The sequence below is a fragment of the Dama dama genome, chromosome 26 (assembly GCF_033118175.1).
Source record: "Dama dama isolate Ldn47 chromosome 26, ASM3311817v1, whole genome shotgun sequence".
Taxonomy (NCBI): Eukaryota; Metazoa; Chordata; class Mammalia; order Artiodactyla; family Cervidae; genus Dama; species Dama dama.
Genome location: NC_083706.1, coordinates 28,194,489 through 28,211,570, shown reverse-complemented (window position 1 = coordinate 28,211,570; position 17,082 = coordinate 28,194,489). Strand labels below are relative to the sequence as shown.

The window sequence follows — 17,082 nt, the reverse complement described above, 5'->3', positions numbered from 1 at the left end:
ACAAAGTTTAAAAAAAAAGAGTTTAAAATAATCCAAATATTCCTATAGCCCAAGCTCTACTTAAAGGTCACTGACTTTACTATTTTTATAAAAATACATTTTGAAGGAAATGTGTGAAAAGCTACCTTTTATGCGGGTAGCCTAAGAAACCAGATATTGAAGAAACACACGAAAACTAAAGTCACACTTACACGTTTACATGACTATATGCTAATAACACAATATTCGCTACAGAAAATGGCCACGATTTGAGAAGTGGGTTTCCTAATTCCTCTTCCCAAAACATTAACTTGCTTAAAAATTCTACTTACAGAATCTATAAATTGAAGTGTTTCTGCAAATTCTAAGAGGTTCTTAACATTGTCCAGGATGGTGCCTTGGTGGACGATCATGCACCTGGCAGGAGAGGCGCTTTCTTCAGGTAGGGAGCCGGGATCCGCGGGCAGAGATGGAGTGGAGTGGTGCTCTTCCAAACAGGAAACAGGTGCACTGTCTCCATGAGGTCTGGTGTGGTCGCCAATGGTGGTGCTGTGCCAGCCGGTGTAGTTGCATGTGTGGTTCTGTGTCTAAGGAGGGGGGTGGGGGAATAAAGAAAGAGCGGGGAGAAGAAAGGGAGAAGGAACTTAGCAATGAAGTTGCATAAGGTATCAGATGCTGTTAGAGGAAAGATAAAAGCCATTGCATCATCCAGAACTTGCGCCCATGAAACAGTTGTCAAGATGTTTCCTTTTATCAATGCAAGACCCCACTTTTTAGTAGTGGTATATAGGCTGTCATCTATGGACGACCTTCATTGTCATCATTTTGTTAAAACTGCAAACAGAGGGACTCTGTTACAAGGAACAACTCTCACATGGACTGTCTTAAAGATCTACTCGAACATAATTTCCAAAAGGACCATGAATGTTTGTTATGAATTAAGTGGGCTATTCTTCTCACCCTAACCTACACAAGGGCTAGAAGGAAGATTCAAAAGTTAGAGTTTCTTTTATCTGCGTATATCCTTGTGGCTTCTATTCCTTTTTAATGCTACAGATTGCACCAATGCAGTAAAGAGCTGCCAAATCAACGTGGTTACAAAAGCAGAAGAGCAAATTAACAGAAGTCTCCTTTCAGCATGACCACGCAACAGGAGAAATTGCAAAACATTAACTAAAGTTAAAAAGTGGTCGAACTATCAAAGGCACATAATCATTTTATTATTTAACCAAAAAGAAATCTACTCCTGAGGATACCTACTGGGTATCGTATCTTTTATTCTCTTTGTTGGTTAACTACATATGTTACAAAGTACAAGCTGCTTTCCCAGTTTGCCGTCCAGTCACTAGAAAAGATGTCAAAGTTCAATAATGGTCCACACGGCTTTTGTGCATGCAAACAAAAGAGGGTCACTTATTTATGGAGAGATTTGATATATACATATACATATATTTTACATGGATATACTGGGCATACACCAAATCATGTTTGAAATGATAAAAATGAAAATCTAGCTTAAGAAAAATAATAGAAAAAAACTCAATGAATAGGCACCAGACACACAGCTTTGTAAAAAAAAATTGCAAATGTTCAGTTTTTTCTCTGCTACTCACTAAACTGATTACAGTCCTTCTGAAGAAAAAATAAATTGAGTAAGAGACTCACAAATGGATATTGAGTTTCTACGGCAACACAAAAGGACGACTTCCAAGTCAGTCAACACATATTGTGATACCGATATAGGGAGTCTTGATTAGTGTGATAGTTAGAGATAAAGGGAAAGATATAGAAGAACCCTGGGGTCAACCCATTATCCACCGCTCGGATCAAGCACGCAGAGACAGCTTACTGGAAGAGCCTGCTGTCCTTTGAGTTCATTCTCAGTTGACATTAGAAGCAACTCTAACTCCTTTATTCGCTTTTCTTTCTCAGGGTCTTCATCATTATAGTGTCTCTGAAATGAAAAGTTAAGCAAGAAAAAAACACAAAGGCCTGGTTGGTAGCTGTAAATACAATGGTCATGGCCTGCGGTTCACAAGGGACCACACAGAACCCAAAGAACCCTGGCATGGAACCAACGCCAACCGAATCTGGCCACTATAGAAATCTCTGTGAGTGTTATCCCAGACATAAGGGAGCGATGCGAACCGTGAGGCTCAAGGAGATGCTGACAGAGGGGTTGTTTCAACTTCTAACATCAGAGAACCAGAGGTTCCGGCGATAATTCAATCAGGAAGTGTAGGCTGCTGGCCAGAACTCCGCCCGTCTTTTCACTGCCCCCCATTTTTTTAACTTCAGTGGATCAGGTGGAAATAAGTGTTTGGATGAAAGAACCAGAGCGGTGCCTTGAGCAACTAATGAGCTTCTTTATGAAATGATCTTACAGTGGGCTTACCTGAATAGCCGCAGCAGCTGGCTGAGGGACATTGACTATATTTACATGTAATGCTACAGGATATGGGACGTGACTGGAGACCTACGTCAAAAATGAAAACAAAGGCCGAGTCATTCATGGTTACATGCTTCAGGGGACTTGGTGGCTTCCTCAAGTTTCACTCTAAGACTAAGGAAAAAAAAGCACTTTTCTGATAAAATTCACAAAGCAAAATAAATAAAATCCAACTCTAATTTGAAATTTTAGTGCAACATTTAATAATATTAAAGCGACACAGTGAAACAAATTTAAAATGTTCATCAATTCTGACAGGAAGCATTCCTTAGAGAAAACCAGGAAGAAAAATATAATCTAAAATACATTCATGAGTGTATGAAAGAAGTTTTGATGCCAAAAACGGCTGCCACTAGCTGTTTATAAATAAAAATATTTTTCTGTGAATTATTATGAGTTTTAGCAAAGAGTACAGCAGCTTTAAGGATAGTTCATTCATCTGAGACTTTTTAGGAAAGTCTGCAGTCAAATTTACAGGCTAGACAGAAAAAGTAAAAACTACTTGGGAATATGTTTTGCATAGAATTTGCTTATGAGCTCTGAATTCTTGGATAAATTTCACCATTTATTATTGTTAATTTTAAGATTCAAGTCTTGCAATCTTGATTTTTTTCTTTATTCTTTACCTCCCCATTATGAAAATGTCTTTCCATAAATATAAATATCAAGAAATGAAGAAAGAATCTCACTGATTCAAAGGAGGATAAAAAACATCAGATGTCAGTCATGAAACTGCTCTGGATTCTCAGTAAGAAGGTAAACACTTACTGAATGAATAAATTAAGACCTTTCAGCTAGATCACTACCAGAGCTGAACTTACAATCATCTGTTAAATTTCAATGTCAAACTATTTCCCTTTTAAATGTAATATTACACTCTTTATTTTGGCAGAGAAAAGAACTAGATACAACTGCACCTCCATGCCCTTATACTTCTTCAGCAACACCTTGTTAAGTAAATTTACATTCAAAAGCTAACTTCAAATTAGATTTGAAGCAGCAAGTTAAAACCAAACAACCTGGATTCTAGTCTGGACAATCTCTATGAGCTGTGTAACCCTGGACAAATCACTTAACATCCTCATTTCTGGATTCATATTAGGGATAACAATACCTACCCTTCTCAGCTGATCATGAGCATGTTTGTGAAAACTAAATATTCACTAGAAATTATCATTATTACCTGGAACTAGTAACAAAATAACCATCTCTCTCATTAAACTGAATTTTCAGGAACAGCTTACGTTTTGTGCTTCAGAAATGTGGTAATAGGAACAGTCACTGTTAACTGAGGGTTGGCCAGCTGGAGGGAGTTGAGCTGAAGGTGGAGCATGCGTAAAGCCCATCAAATGGCCGTTCTTCTGAAAGTTTGTGGTCACTGGTGGCTGGCTGGCTTTAGAAGACTCCTGCAGATAACCTTCCTGCTCAACCTTACGACGCATTGTAGAATTCCAGTGGTTCTTGATAGCATTATCAGTTCTGCACAGAAATATATCACATATTCATTTTACAAACAACAATTTCAACTCAGATTACAGTTAATTGACAGAAAACTGTTTCTAACAGAGACCTTTCTTTTGGTCCAGTACTAGTGTTTTTGTATTCCTCTCTTCTCTACCTCTTTAAAGCATGCTGCCCCAATTAACTAATTAAAAACACAGAGCTTTCTCTAAATTACATTAATATGGAAATTCTATAGTTTTATACAAATTTTGAAATCTTTTAGCCATTTGTTTCCTTGTTAAGTGTATTTTCAATACAATCCCTTTCATGCTTATTCTGATTGTGGTACAAGACTCTAATACAACTTAACGTCCTGGTTGTTCTAGAAAATTACTCCTCTGAGTTGTGGACCCACATACCCATCACAATAGGCACTCAGTAAAGTTTGGTGAGCAATAATGATGTTGCTGCTGCCTCAATGTCTATTCTTTATCTAGAACAGTATTAGCTAGAGATTTTGAGTAAAAAAATCCTCCCACATTTCAGAAAACACCTAAAATTGTTCCAAAAGCAGGCAGAGGTGATATTTGTAAAATGGCATCCAGAAAGGAAAGAGGCTAACTTCCAATATATTTTTAAACTGCAAAGCATTTTTACTAAAGTTTTTCAATTCTCAGGAAAACAGTTTCTCAATTCAAAAAAAAAAAAAAAAACAACCGTTTTAAGCCTCTTTTTTACTATTTCAGTGGGGGTGGGGGAATGCATGCTAAAGAAAGAGGAAGTTCAATCGCCCCTTAAAACTTTAAAAGAATCAACAACATATCCTCTGAAACCATATGGGATAAAAGGCCTCCCTTTATCAACCTCTTGAATTCTCTGAGCTTATACTGGACCAGGAGAGAGGAAATGCTTCAGAACATGACAGGAGAATACTGAAAAGGCGTCTGAGGCAAGGCCTTCTTTGAACGACCCTTTCTCCACTTTGGGTCACGAAGCTGAAGAATAAAAGTATTTAAAATATTTTGTATCTTATGATATTTTTAAGAAGATTTATAATAAATAGTAGCTCCCCAACTAAACATCTGTTATAAACTGTTTAAATGGGGAAAGTGGGACAAAAATGAGCTTCCAAAGATATCCCTCAAAATGAGGTCATTTTCATGCCTTGTTCATGAAAAAGAAAGCATAACAACATGATTTAAAAACCTGGAAGCAGTATGATAATTCTAGAGATACAGCCTTTCTTTATTCAAAAGAAAAAAAATTAAGCCAAGTGGTATAATGAAATGAACATGGTATCAGGAAAATGATACCTGAACTCCTTCTGGTCACAACCAGCTGTATGAACTCAGACCAAACTGTTAACCCTTGGTTTCCTTCTACGTGTTTAGAGTTTTGAAGTTTACAAAGTGCCCTGATGTATTTCATTTGGTACTAACATTGGCCCCGAGAAGTAGGTTATAACCCATTTTGCAAATGGGTCAATTGAGGCTGAGGAAACTTGGCTCAAGCTCACGGTTGGGTGGATTCTGGAAGTCCTGAACCAGATAACCTCTAAAGTCTCTTCCAGTTTTAAAAGCTATGGATCTGGTCTATCTAGTGAAACATATACCATCGATAAAACATAATTCACTCACCATACATTTTAAAACAGAATGTTCCACACCCGTTCCCTCATTCTTCCCAATCAATGTATTTTTTGACATGTTATTACCGTCCAGGCAGTAGCTTTGCGATTTCTGCCCATCTGTTCCCCAGTCTCTTGTGTGCCTGGTAAATAATTCTGTCTTCCTCTTCTGTCCAGGAGGTTTTCTTAACTTCTGGATTCAAGTGGTTATGCCACCTCTCCCTACATTGTTTTCCAATTCTCCCCTTTAAGTGCTTGGCAATAACAGACCAACGTTTCGGACCGTATTTCTGTACAAGCTCTATCACCTTCAGATAAACACACAAAAATAACCTATGTTTTAATGTTATGTAATGAGTCAGTGTAATCATTCTTCATGTTATCTTTAGAAAATTTCTAAAAATCTTCTTTCATTCACGGGAAATATGGGAATGGAGACCTCAACTTCCTGTTTGCACACTTTACCTGTTTCTTCAAGCTGGGAAACATTCAACAATGTTGGGGGCTACTCGTAATTGTGATTCACATACCAACGAGTAAAGAACTTACTCTCTGATCTTCCTCTTTGGTCCAAGGACCCTTGATGAGCTCAGGGTTTAGTACTTTCTGCCATCGGTGCTGGCACTGCACATCTGTTCGATTCTAGGCAAATAAGATGAAGCATGCACTGACACATCAGACATGATGTGATAAGCACATGAATACTGTTGTCATATAAATCCCACGTGGGCAATACACCACGAAAACATTCAAGAACATTTTAGGGCCTGTTTGGAGAGCCCACTACTTATGGCTAAAGAACATACAAAAGAATACATCAAAGTTGTATCTAAGATTGGAAGTTCTCCCTCCTGAGGGAAACAGTCCTGCTATGTGATCTAAAGGACCATCATACAGCATACTTGGCTGTCCATTTAACTTAACCTTAACCTCACTGTGTTGCCTTGGAAGTACCCACATGGATTAAGACTTCTTAGAGATTTTATACTGATGTTGGACCTTTATGTTGACGTTGGACCACTCTAAATGGCATAAGTTTGATTCTCATTCAGGCTAAGAGATGTGCTTCAATTTAGGACCAAAGTGTTAATATTGCAGAAAAACAAAGATGAAAAAAAAAAATGAGCCCTATTTTATAAGAGCTTATAATCATGTAAGTAGTAAAAGACAAACATGTAGTTAACTAAGAAGGTGAAATTTGATTCATAGGCAAGAAGAGACCACAGCAAAATTATATTGGGGTGGAAAAAAGGAGTGTCTCCTGAGAAGGAGAAATTATGTTTCCTTAGAAATAGGTCTGAAAAAGCTCTGGGCATAGACTTTGAAGGACGGATGGAACATTTTGAGAGGTGGCATCACCAGGGACACAAGTTCTCAGGAGGGAAGCAGAAATGAATTCAACCAAACCTGCTTACATAGAGGAAGTAGGAAACAGAACTGTGGCTATTAAGTTGAGGCATATGGAAGAGCCTCCATGTGCCAGGTCTAGGCAGTTTACTTAATGTGTGAGACTTGAAGTCACTGTTGCTAGTTTTGAAAAGTAAGGTAAAGCTGCATTTTATGAAGCTCCATCTACCAATGGTGTCTGGGATATGTGAGAAAGTGAAAAGCTACAAGCTGGAAAACCAGTTATGAAGGCAATGCAGTTGTCCAGAGAAGAGGGAAAGGGGCTGAACAAGTAAAACAGTGAGCAGAATGAACAAAGGCATCCCAGATCCCTTAATCCCGGCTTTGTGTAGGGGATGGCAGGCCGGGTAAGGCTAAAACAGCTCCAAAATTTTAAACCAGGATACCAAAATTATGGCTATTGAAAAGATACGAAATTGAAGAAAAGCAGACTTGGGGGAAATATCATGAGTTTAGTCATCTACCATACAATAAATTATCAAATTGCTAATTTATATTATCCTAAAAATGAAAAGATAAAATAAAAAGGAAGCATTTAAGATCTACTATAAAAAATCCATTAATAATATCTTTAGAAACTTAATTATATGCATTACAATAGAAATATAAGTTATGGATAAGGCATTTCTCGCTTACTTCTTACATATAAACACATGTGTAATGTTTTAATATCATCTCCTAGGATATCTTATTTAAATCTTTGGGAAAAGATTTCCTTTTACAGAAAGAAAAAATTACTAACTTACCGGGAGATAATTAGCGATAACTTTCCAGTCATCTGTTCCATTCTGTTCCACCAGCTTCTTTAGTTTTTCATCCTAAGATATTTAAAGGTAATCCTAGGATATTAGTCATTTACTGTAAACTCAGATCAGAGTTTGAATCTTGACTCAACTATTGTTGAGTTATATAAGCTTGGGTACATCATTTAGCTTTTCAGGGCCTTAATATTGTCATCTGTACAATGGGAATGATAGTGTCTGCCAACAGGATTATTTGAGAATTATATGAGTTACTTAGGCAAAACATTTAGCATAATGTCTAATACATTTAATGTTTAATACCTGATAACTTTGAAAAGTCCTACTTCATGGAAAAAATATGAACTCCACTGTTTGATTTAATAGACATTGAACTATGGCATTAGATAGGATCTCAATAAGAAATAGTTCAAGTTCTAGTCTAATGTTTACTAAGTTCAATATCTTCATTTAAAAAAGTGGAGGATCACTTTTCTTAATTAAACTTGAAGGTATGATGTAAGAAAATCATTTAGTTTTTGTATCAATATATTCACAATTGAAATGAGACCAAACTTATCGAACACAGGAGACACTAGACATCAGGGTGAAATCTTTCTGTTCACAAGTGTTTTTCTAAACATATTCAAGCAAAAGAGAATACCCATGTTGCTGCCCAGGTAACTTTCACACATGATGTGACTCTCCTGGTATAACACAGGCATTGGAGTCAGGAAACCAGGGTTACCATCAGAACTCCTGAATCTCTAAGAATAATCCATGTGCACAAGTTCCACAGGCAAAATGTACATCTCCTATGGACTTCATTGGAAATCCTGCCTGCCTGTCGATGAGAGATCTGGTTTAAGTAAAGGAGGGCAGAATGGAACTGAAGAAGAGTCAATATCATTTATTCTAACATGAAATCCTCTACAATCAGTTGCAAAATTTGAGAACTTTAAAGAAAAAAGCAACTTTTCTCTTACATTAATAACTTTGCCCCCTAGGCATTTTCCCATTCCTACAAAGATCAAGCTTTTGATGAGCTCACAGAAAAAGAGAGGTGAGAAGCAGACACATCTCCATCCATTTCTGAATGCTCTCAGAACAGACTGAGCGACTAACACTTTCAGAACAGACACCCAGGTATATTTTTCTGTGTAACATTATATGCCAAGAATGTTAAATGAACCTGTTGCAACAAGTTCTATGGGTGTTGCTTTATTCTTTGGTTTTGTTTTTGGAAATAGCAATTCATTCATTGGTTCAGGGAACATTTATTAATATTCCACCTTGTGGAAATCAATTCTGGGTTCAGGAACACAAAAATGAATAGACATTTAGCCCTGCCCTGAGCAGACTCACAGTCTACAGGCAGAGGCATATATGTTACAGCAATAATAAATATAAACATGTACCCAGTGGTTGGAGGATGCATCCAACGTGTCTAGGGAAACCAGGGACCGCTTCACAGAAGAAGCCATGTCTCATAAGTGATGAAGAAGTAGTTGTGGAGTAAAATGAGAAGAACAGAACAGGAAAAACAGATAAAGTGAGAAGACAAGAACATTCAAACAACTGCAAAAAGTTTGAAAAAGGATGGTACGGTGTCCACGTAGGGAAGTGGTGAGGGGTAAGCACACTGCACATGCAGGCTAGGGTAAGAAATCAGAGAGCCTGCTAATACGTTCGAACACCTGTCGTTTAGCTGAAATTTTGTTTTTCACAAGTGGATGCACTCCATGTTTTTTCCCCATGTTTTGATTACATAATTAGTTACCTCTTCCCTGGTCCACCTAGTTTTCCCCAAGTGACGCTTTCCAGACTTGGGAAGCAATCCATCATAATCATGGTCACACATCTCAATGTCTTCATCATCCTCGTCACTACTGTAGATGCTGCAGAAATAAAAAATGGGAAGATGTGTACTGAAACAAGAGGATCCAATCTACACCAAGCAAGACTTACACCAAAACTCGCACCAAAACTCCTCAACAATCATTTCAAAGGTTACAAAGATAAAACTTTGAAAAGTTGCACAAGAGTGTTTTTGGCACTTTGTTGCTCTGGGATTGTAAAAGAGTTTTGCTGTTATTGGTATCCACAGATACGGCAAAGGACCTGGCACTTTCTATTGTGCTGCATGTTTAAACCTGCTGTTAATGTTAGACCAGTGACAAATTACACAATTGGCAACCTTCCAACCAATGAAGGTTTAGGTTTAAAACTTAATGTTAAAGACAATGAAAAGAACGAGCGCCCACATCCTTTATATAAGTACACTCAAAATCCTTGGCATACGTCACATCGTTTAAATGATATTTCCCAAATACAATAAACAACTCAATTGTGTTATCTTAATGGGACTGGTATTTTATTAGGAGGAAAAAATTCAAGAAGTAATATACACCCAACAATACAATTATAGTCATCTCTTAAAGATTAGAAGATTAAGAGAATCTAAAAGGAAAAGATTTAAAAACCTGAGAAAGGATAAGTGATCAAGTGATCAAACTGCATTGTAAATAACATTAATATCAAACAGTTAAAAACTCCAGGCCAGGTTGATCCAACTTGTGGCCATGTTTACAATCCTCAGTTTCCAGAGTAACCAAGTGAATAATTTAGGCCACATGATAGTCAGAATCTTACTTACTCATGTTTTTTCTACCTCAGACTGAATGGTATTTGAAAGATCTTAAAATGTACCTAATTCAAAACTGAGGGATTTCCCCAGATGAGTTTAAAAGGAACTCATTACTGTTTTCAAAAGAACTTTTTCTTTTACCTACTTGACCAAAACTATAAATTTTGATGTCCTTTGAAGTAACTCTATACTTAATATTTATTAAGCATATAATGATGAATGTATCCCTATAATAGATATGTCATTTTAAGCCAGTTTACTTTTAGTTATTATTTTACTTAAAAAACTTAATTTAGAAGGAAAAATTATACTATCTTTAAAGAGTTACTAGAAATTTATCATTGCAATATTGATAATTCCATCAAATTAAGAATAAAAATAATTATATAAAGCAATATCGTAATACAAATCATTATTCTAAAAAATAAAATGTATATTCATATCTGGTCTTTCAGAAGTAATTTACAAGTATATATTACCCATCCCTTACAAACAAGCAAAATTAATTCCCCCAAATTCTGAATTTGAGGTTCTTATAATTTAAAACTATTATTCTGGGAAACAACGCTAAGGTCCAGGATTCATGGTGTCAAGCAGGATGTGATCCAAACTTAAAATGCCATCACACACAAAAAAAGACCACTTAACTATATTTATAATCTATAACCATCTTTCATTTAGGGGCTATCCTTCTTTTAAAGAAGAGCCTGATCCCGTTTCACACTGTCAACAAAGGGCTCTAAACAACTTCTGATTAATAATTACAGTAGCTTTCCTTTAATGAAAAACACAAGCATCTTAAGATGAAAAAAAAACGTTATTATAATCCCAGGACTTCTGAAAGATTCATAGAGAACTCCTTGGAAAGCCCCCCCGGATGAAGTGGCACCCTTGTGAAATATCCGGGATACCAAGAAAGCCTGAGTCATCTGCAAGTGGAGTAACAGATTCAGCTGAATTTAACTTTGGGGGTCTCGCTGGATCTGGAGATCACGTTTTCAGAACTGAGGACTACAGTTCCAAACCAGTAATCCGACACCACTGTCTTGGCAACAGCTGAACACTCAGGAGTAAGCAACAAATTCGGCCGCCCATAGGGGGCAGCCTACATCAGGTGAGCGAGCACAGACGCTAAATAGGACTAGGCTTCTGGAGCGAAAGGTGCCAGTCCTAGCTCTGCCCCAACCTCGCTGCGTGACTGGGACAAATCACTTCCCCTCTCTCACGACCTCAGTTCCTCGCCTATACAGACGGGCTTGGATTCTACTTCTAAGGTACTTTCCAGTGCTAATAAAGGATCATTCCAGATCTTCCGTTGAGTCTAAAAATTAAGCAGAAACGTGCAAAATCAGAGATGTGTACAAGCAAAGGCTTGGGGAAAACTTGGTGTGTGACTTCCGCAGGTCCTGAAGAGGCCCCTGCAGAGCGGAGCAGAGCTACTAGCCCAGGGCTGGTCACACTATCAGCTCCAGGGTCCATTAGCACGCGAGGCACGGGTCTTGCCTTGGAGCTTTGCATGCGATTTCCTCGCTCTGAATGGTCCCGGTCGTCTAAGTAGGATGATTAATTTCTACTAAGGACCTGAAATAACTTTTCCTTTATCTGCTCTGACAAGATCTCAGACCCAACAGTCAGAAGACTTTCAAAGGCTGATTTCAAGCTTGATGCTCCCCACCTGCTAGACCTGGTGTGGTTACAAGAGTACGACTATGAATGTTACATTCTGTCAAGGAAACAAACCGTGCAAAGAAACGAAAAAGAAAAGAAGTGTTGGGGGTTGGGAAAAAGGGAGGGGAGCGGGAGGAAGTGCCTTGTGGCCGCTACTGTGATTCTAGAAAAAGGGTTCAGACTCATTTCGCTGACCTGGTTAATAATCCCTGCCGAGTCGATGCTCGCCTCGCAAGAAACGGCTTCGAGCCCACAGCCCGGTTTCTCTTCCCCCTGAGGCAGGTTCAAGGCTCCCGCCCATCCCGGCCACCTCCCCTCGCCGCGACCTGGGAGCCGCCGGGAACCTGCGCGGCCCCGCCCCGCGGGGAAGGTCAAGATCTCCGCGCGCGGAGCTTGCCCCGCGCCTCCTCCCAGCACCGCTTCCCAGCTCCCTCCTTCTCCTCCTCCGCTCCCTCCTAGTTTCTGCTCCCGAAAAAAAAAAAAAAAAAAAAAGATGACCCCGGCTGCTCTACAGTTAAGTCCCAAAGGCGAAGGTGAAACCACTCAAGAGGCAACACCCTCGCCCCGCGCGCCCGGACCTGGGAGAGGCAGAGGGAACCAGCGGCACCCCCAAGTCGTCTCCCTTTTTTTCTCCAGCGCCCGGCCTTGCCTGGGCGCCGCGCCCGGGCCCGGCCAGGCCCGGCCGAGGGTGCTGCTGCAGGGCCCACACCCACGCTCTTTGCAACTTCCTAGCTCTGCGAGAGGATAGGCGACCTCCGGTGCAAAAACGAATAAGTAAAAGAAAATCAAACAACCCGAGGAAAACAAACCCACGCTTTGCCTCCGGGGACTTTTTCCCCCAGAACATCTCGGCCAGGGTCTGTCCCCGCGACCCCTTCTCCGCCCGGGGCGACCGAAGGCTGCGCAAGCGGGGCGCCGGGAGGAGCGGCGACCCTGGCTGCGTCCACGTGCGCGCGCCGCGCCGGGGCCTCCTGCACACGGGAAGCGCCCGCGGGGATTGCGTCCCTGTTGCGCGGCAGCGGCCTTGGGTGCTGCCCGCCTCTGTCCCTGTCGGTTGAGCTGCAACCCTGGCTGCGGCCGAACGAGCCCCCGCACCCGGCCACTCGCAGGGAGCGCCGCCGCGTCCAGTCCGGAAAGTCCACAGACTGGTCGAAGCAGGAGCTCCAGCAAGTGACAGTTCGGACCAGTCTCTTCCCGCTCCTCTCCCTGTTTCCCTTCGATCCGCCAAAATGTAACAGCACTTCACTCCCTACACCCTGCGAGCCTTCCCAAGTGCACTTGACATGTGCGGCGCGGGCGCGTGGGGGTGGATGTACAATGTTTGCGTTAGAAATAAGAGCCTCCCAGAGAATATGGATTCGAACCTTCAAAACCAGGACTTAAAACAATCTGCAAAGGTAGAGACCCTTTCCTCCCCTACAAGCGTCTCTCTAGCCGCCTGTCAGCTGACATTCTTCTTCGCCTCCATGAAGAATGAATGAAATTTAAATGAACTACCTGCAGCTACTAAACAATCCGGCATTTCCCCTATATCAGCCATACGCTCTGCACGTCCATGTCCAAACATATCGCAAGGCATCTAGCAATTACGCTGCGACTCGCTCGCCGACACCCGCTGCATCAAGCCAGGAACGTAGTGGGCTCCCCGGGGCTGGTGGGCACTGCTCTGCCCCTGGCTGGAGCGTGCTGCTATTTTCCCCCCTAGAGAGAAGGTACCCCGTGCAACTTGCAAAATGAGCCGCAGGGCGTGCTTCCCAACGTCCTAATGGATTTCCAGCACCGACTCTTCCATTCATCCGTCCCTTGAGTGGCTTCTGCTGCCGAGGCAGGGACTCCGGGTCCTCGCAGTATCTGACAGCCCCGCAGAAGATCCGGGAACGAATTCCCACCTGCTCCCGAAGCTCCTGGAGCCCAGCGCGCCCCCGCCCACGGCCGCCCATCGGGGATCCCCGTTACCTGTGCCGGGGTCTCCGGGCCATGGCGCGGCGGGCGCGGGGCTCCGCTGGGAGCCGCGGGAACCGCACGGGGCTGCGCTTCCCGCTGCCCGCCTGCGTCCCTCCCCGGCTGCGCAGTGGCGCTCCGCACCGCCGGGGCGAAGTTTCTCAGGAGAAAGAGGAGGAGGAGGAGGAGGAGGTCGCGGAGGAGGAGGAGAAGGAGGAGGAGGAAACAGGTTGATATTAAAGTGTAAACTCTGTAAACAGAGATGCCATCAAACAAAGAGCTTTGGACACTCCCCCTCCCGCCAAATCTGGCGCCCCTGCAGTGCGCACGCGCCCTGTCTGCCGCCTCCGCGGTCGCCTTGGCTGCCGCCCTCCCGGCTGCCTGGCCCGCGGGGCCGCGGCTCCCCTCCGGCTCTCGCGCCGCGGCGCGGCTCCTGGCGCGCTGCGAGGCCCGGGCGGCGCGCGGGCGGAGAGCCCGGGGCCAGGGAGGGGCGAGCGGGGGCCGCGGCGGGCCTTTCCCCGAGCAGACCCCGCTCCCTGGTGCCGGCTGCGCGGGCTCGCGCCGCGTCCCACTGATGCCGCCTCCCCTTCTCGGCGGCCGCACTATCGTCGTCCCACTCGGCTTGCTCCAGGGCCCCAGAACTGAGCTCGCCAGCCTCTGCCTCACGGTCGCGGGGGCGGCAAGGAACGGGGTCGCGGGGGACCGGGCCTCCCGCATTCGAGATCGGATTTAGACAGGGTGTAAACTCAGCTCCCTGGAGACGGCGGAGTGTTGGGTTGGGGGGTCGGTAGTAGGGGATGGGAGCATACGTTTGCATAGGATGTTTGGCTAGCTGTTTTGAGTTTGTTGTTGTTGTTCTGCTCTGTTTTTAAATAACATCTCTAATTTAACTTGATAACAAGAGACACTTAAGTTCGAGTGGGGTTGGAGCTATCACCGCTCACACATGGGGCACCCCAGCGGAGTTCTCACTCTCCACCCAGATCCTGGAGCCGACTCGCCACCTTCGCTTTGTGACATGCCCTCAGTCTCACCCGGGCACACGCCCGGCCCCACCCACCCTGCCCAGCCCAGGCGGTGCCCACCACACACCTCTGTCCCTGCAGAATGCCGCGCGCGCCCTGGACTACACACCTGCAAAATCCACAGGGTTCCAAACCGCCCAGCAGCCCCCAGCAGAACTCAGGAAGCCCCACGTGTGCTTGCATGGTTTTAAAAGTTCAACAGTTTGTGATACGGAGATGGGCACCCACGTTTAGGGTACTTTAGGACTCTTGTTTTACCAGATAAAAATCACGAGAAGACTAGTGTTCACTTAACTAGAGGCTCCCAAACAATTAAAGGGAGAAGATAAATGCTGAATTTATAAGGATCGATGATTGGGGGATTTTAGGGGAGTTTTAGTTTTACTTCCGTTTATACACTTGTACCATTGGGGACTTTTTTTTTTTCTCATTCTCTGTACACACTAATTTATTTTTCCTTTAATCTTATAGGAGTTTGAGACTTCTGCTGACTGGGTTTTGTGGGTGTCCCATGTGCCCTGGCAGTTCAAACTTAGCTCAGAAAGCATTTTTTTTCACTAAAAAAGCATTTTCTTACTGATATGAGTCATAATTTTATTAAATGGTGAGCATGCTTGGTTTCAAGACTTTATCTGGTGTTTTACACATTGTTTCTTAACATTGTAATATAGTTTAAAACCTTATCAAAAAGTATTAGTTTCTAGTTAGATTTTAGCATTCCTTTCTCCATGGGGAAAAAAACAACCACTGAAACAACATTATTGTGAGATACTTCAGGTCACAATCTTGAAAGACAAGTTAATATATTTTTGAAGACAATATTCATTTCTAGATTCTATAATAAAATTTCTTTCTCCATATCAAAAATAAACAATTAAAAAAAATCTAGATCAAACATCTAGAAACCACCCTTAAAGTAATTGCATCTGTCTTTGGGATTACTTTATGAATTTAACTGACATGATTCCCAAATGCTCTTTGGCACAGTAAGAGTGTCTGAACCCTTCTGGAAGTCAGCTCATAGTCTCTTTTCCAAGATTCTTAGGAGATGGAAGTGCTCTATGATTCTTTAACTCCACTTAAGTATGAAAACACCAAATTCAATTTTATTTCCTTTATTCCCTTTGTGCATCATTTTCCTAAATGTTGTTTTGAGAGTTTATAACATTTTCATTTCCCAGACATTTTGAAGTTTACATTTTTTCCCTCATATGTGTGACAAAAATATGTATGGGGACAAGTATAGTCTGACAAAAAGTATACACACAATGATTTTACTAGGCTAATTTGGGATATATTGCCACCTGATAAGTATATAAAAGGATGGACTCAAATGGAGTTATAAGTTCTTGTATGGATGAAAATATATTTTCAAAGACATTGCAGAATTTTTACTATAATTATATTTGTACATTTCCTTCCTTCACTTATTACAAATGCGTTTTTAGATGAGAGCATTATATATTTCATTAGTATCAAAGTCTTTTTTTTTTTTTTTCTTAAGTTGTACTGCATCAGTGGTTTTATTGTGGCAGGCCTGGGTTAGAGCTAAAAATTCAGATGCAGACTTTTTTTGCAATGTACTAAACAAGGGTTGAGCTTCCTTGGCGGCTTAAGAATTTGCCTGCCCATGTAGCAGGAGCGGGTTCAATCCCTGAGTAGGGAAGATCCCCTGGAGGAGGGCACGGCCACCCCCTCCAGTATTCTTGCCTGGAGAATCCTATGGACAGAGGAATGTGGGCTACAGTCCATGGGGTTGCAGAGTCAGACAGAACTGGGTAACTAAACAATAAGAAGACAGGGGTCAACAAACTTTTCTGTAAAGGGCCAGATAATAAATGTTTCAGACTTTGTTGGTTGTGTTGCTTATTCTTCCAGTTTCCTTTTTTTCTTTTTAACAACTCTTTAAAAAAATGTAAAAACCATCTTTAGCTTGAAGGCCATATCCAGTCTACAGACCATAGTTGGCAATTACTAATCCAGTGATCCTCAGCCTTTAGAATCCGAGTCACTGTGTGTACCCGTGAAAAACGATTGTCCCAGGCCAAGCCACTTAGAGACCAGATGATTCAGTAAGCTTGAGACAGGGCCCAGGAAGCTTCGTTTTAAACAAGCATCCAGCACAGGGAACTATATAGTCAATATCTTGTTAATAA

The 17,082-nt window shown here is 42.0% G+C and overlaps 1 protein-coding gene across 3 annotated transcripts in view; it reads right to left on the bottom strand.

Moving 5' to 3' along the window:
• MYB (MYB proto-oncogene, transcription factor) overlaps window positions 1-14,069 on the bottom strand; it is a 34,706-nt gene extending 20,637 nt beyond the window's left edge. For 2 of the 3 annotated variants that reach the window (XM_061130476.1, XM_061130477.1), the window contains exons 1-9: window positions 13,917-14,069; window positions 9,426-9,543; window positions 7,652-7,723; window positions 6,048-6,140; window positions 5,586-5,806; window positions 3,673-3,907; window positions 2,375-2,455; window positions 1,829-1,933; window positions 312-566 (exon numbers count right to left, since the gene is read on the bottom strand). In XM_061130476.1, coding sequence (XP_060986459.1) covers window positions 312-566; window positions 1,829-1,933; window positions 2,375-2,455; window positions 3,673-3,907; window positions 5,586-5,806; window positions 6,048-6,140; window positions 7,652-7,723; window positions 9,426-9,543; window positions 13,917-13,939 — 1,203 coding nt within the window. In that variant the 5' untranslated portion in view covers window positions 13,940-14,069. The remainder of the gene's footprint in view (window positions 1-311; window positions 567-1,828; window positions 1,934-2,374; window positions 2,456-3,672; window positions 3,908-5,585; window positions 5,807-6,047; window positions 6,141-7,651; window positions 7,724-9,425; window positions 9,544-13,916) is intronic. The other variant, XM_061130478.1, reaches the window with a different exon arrangement.
• Between the last annotated feature and the right edge of the window lie 3,013 nt (window positions 14,070-17,082).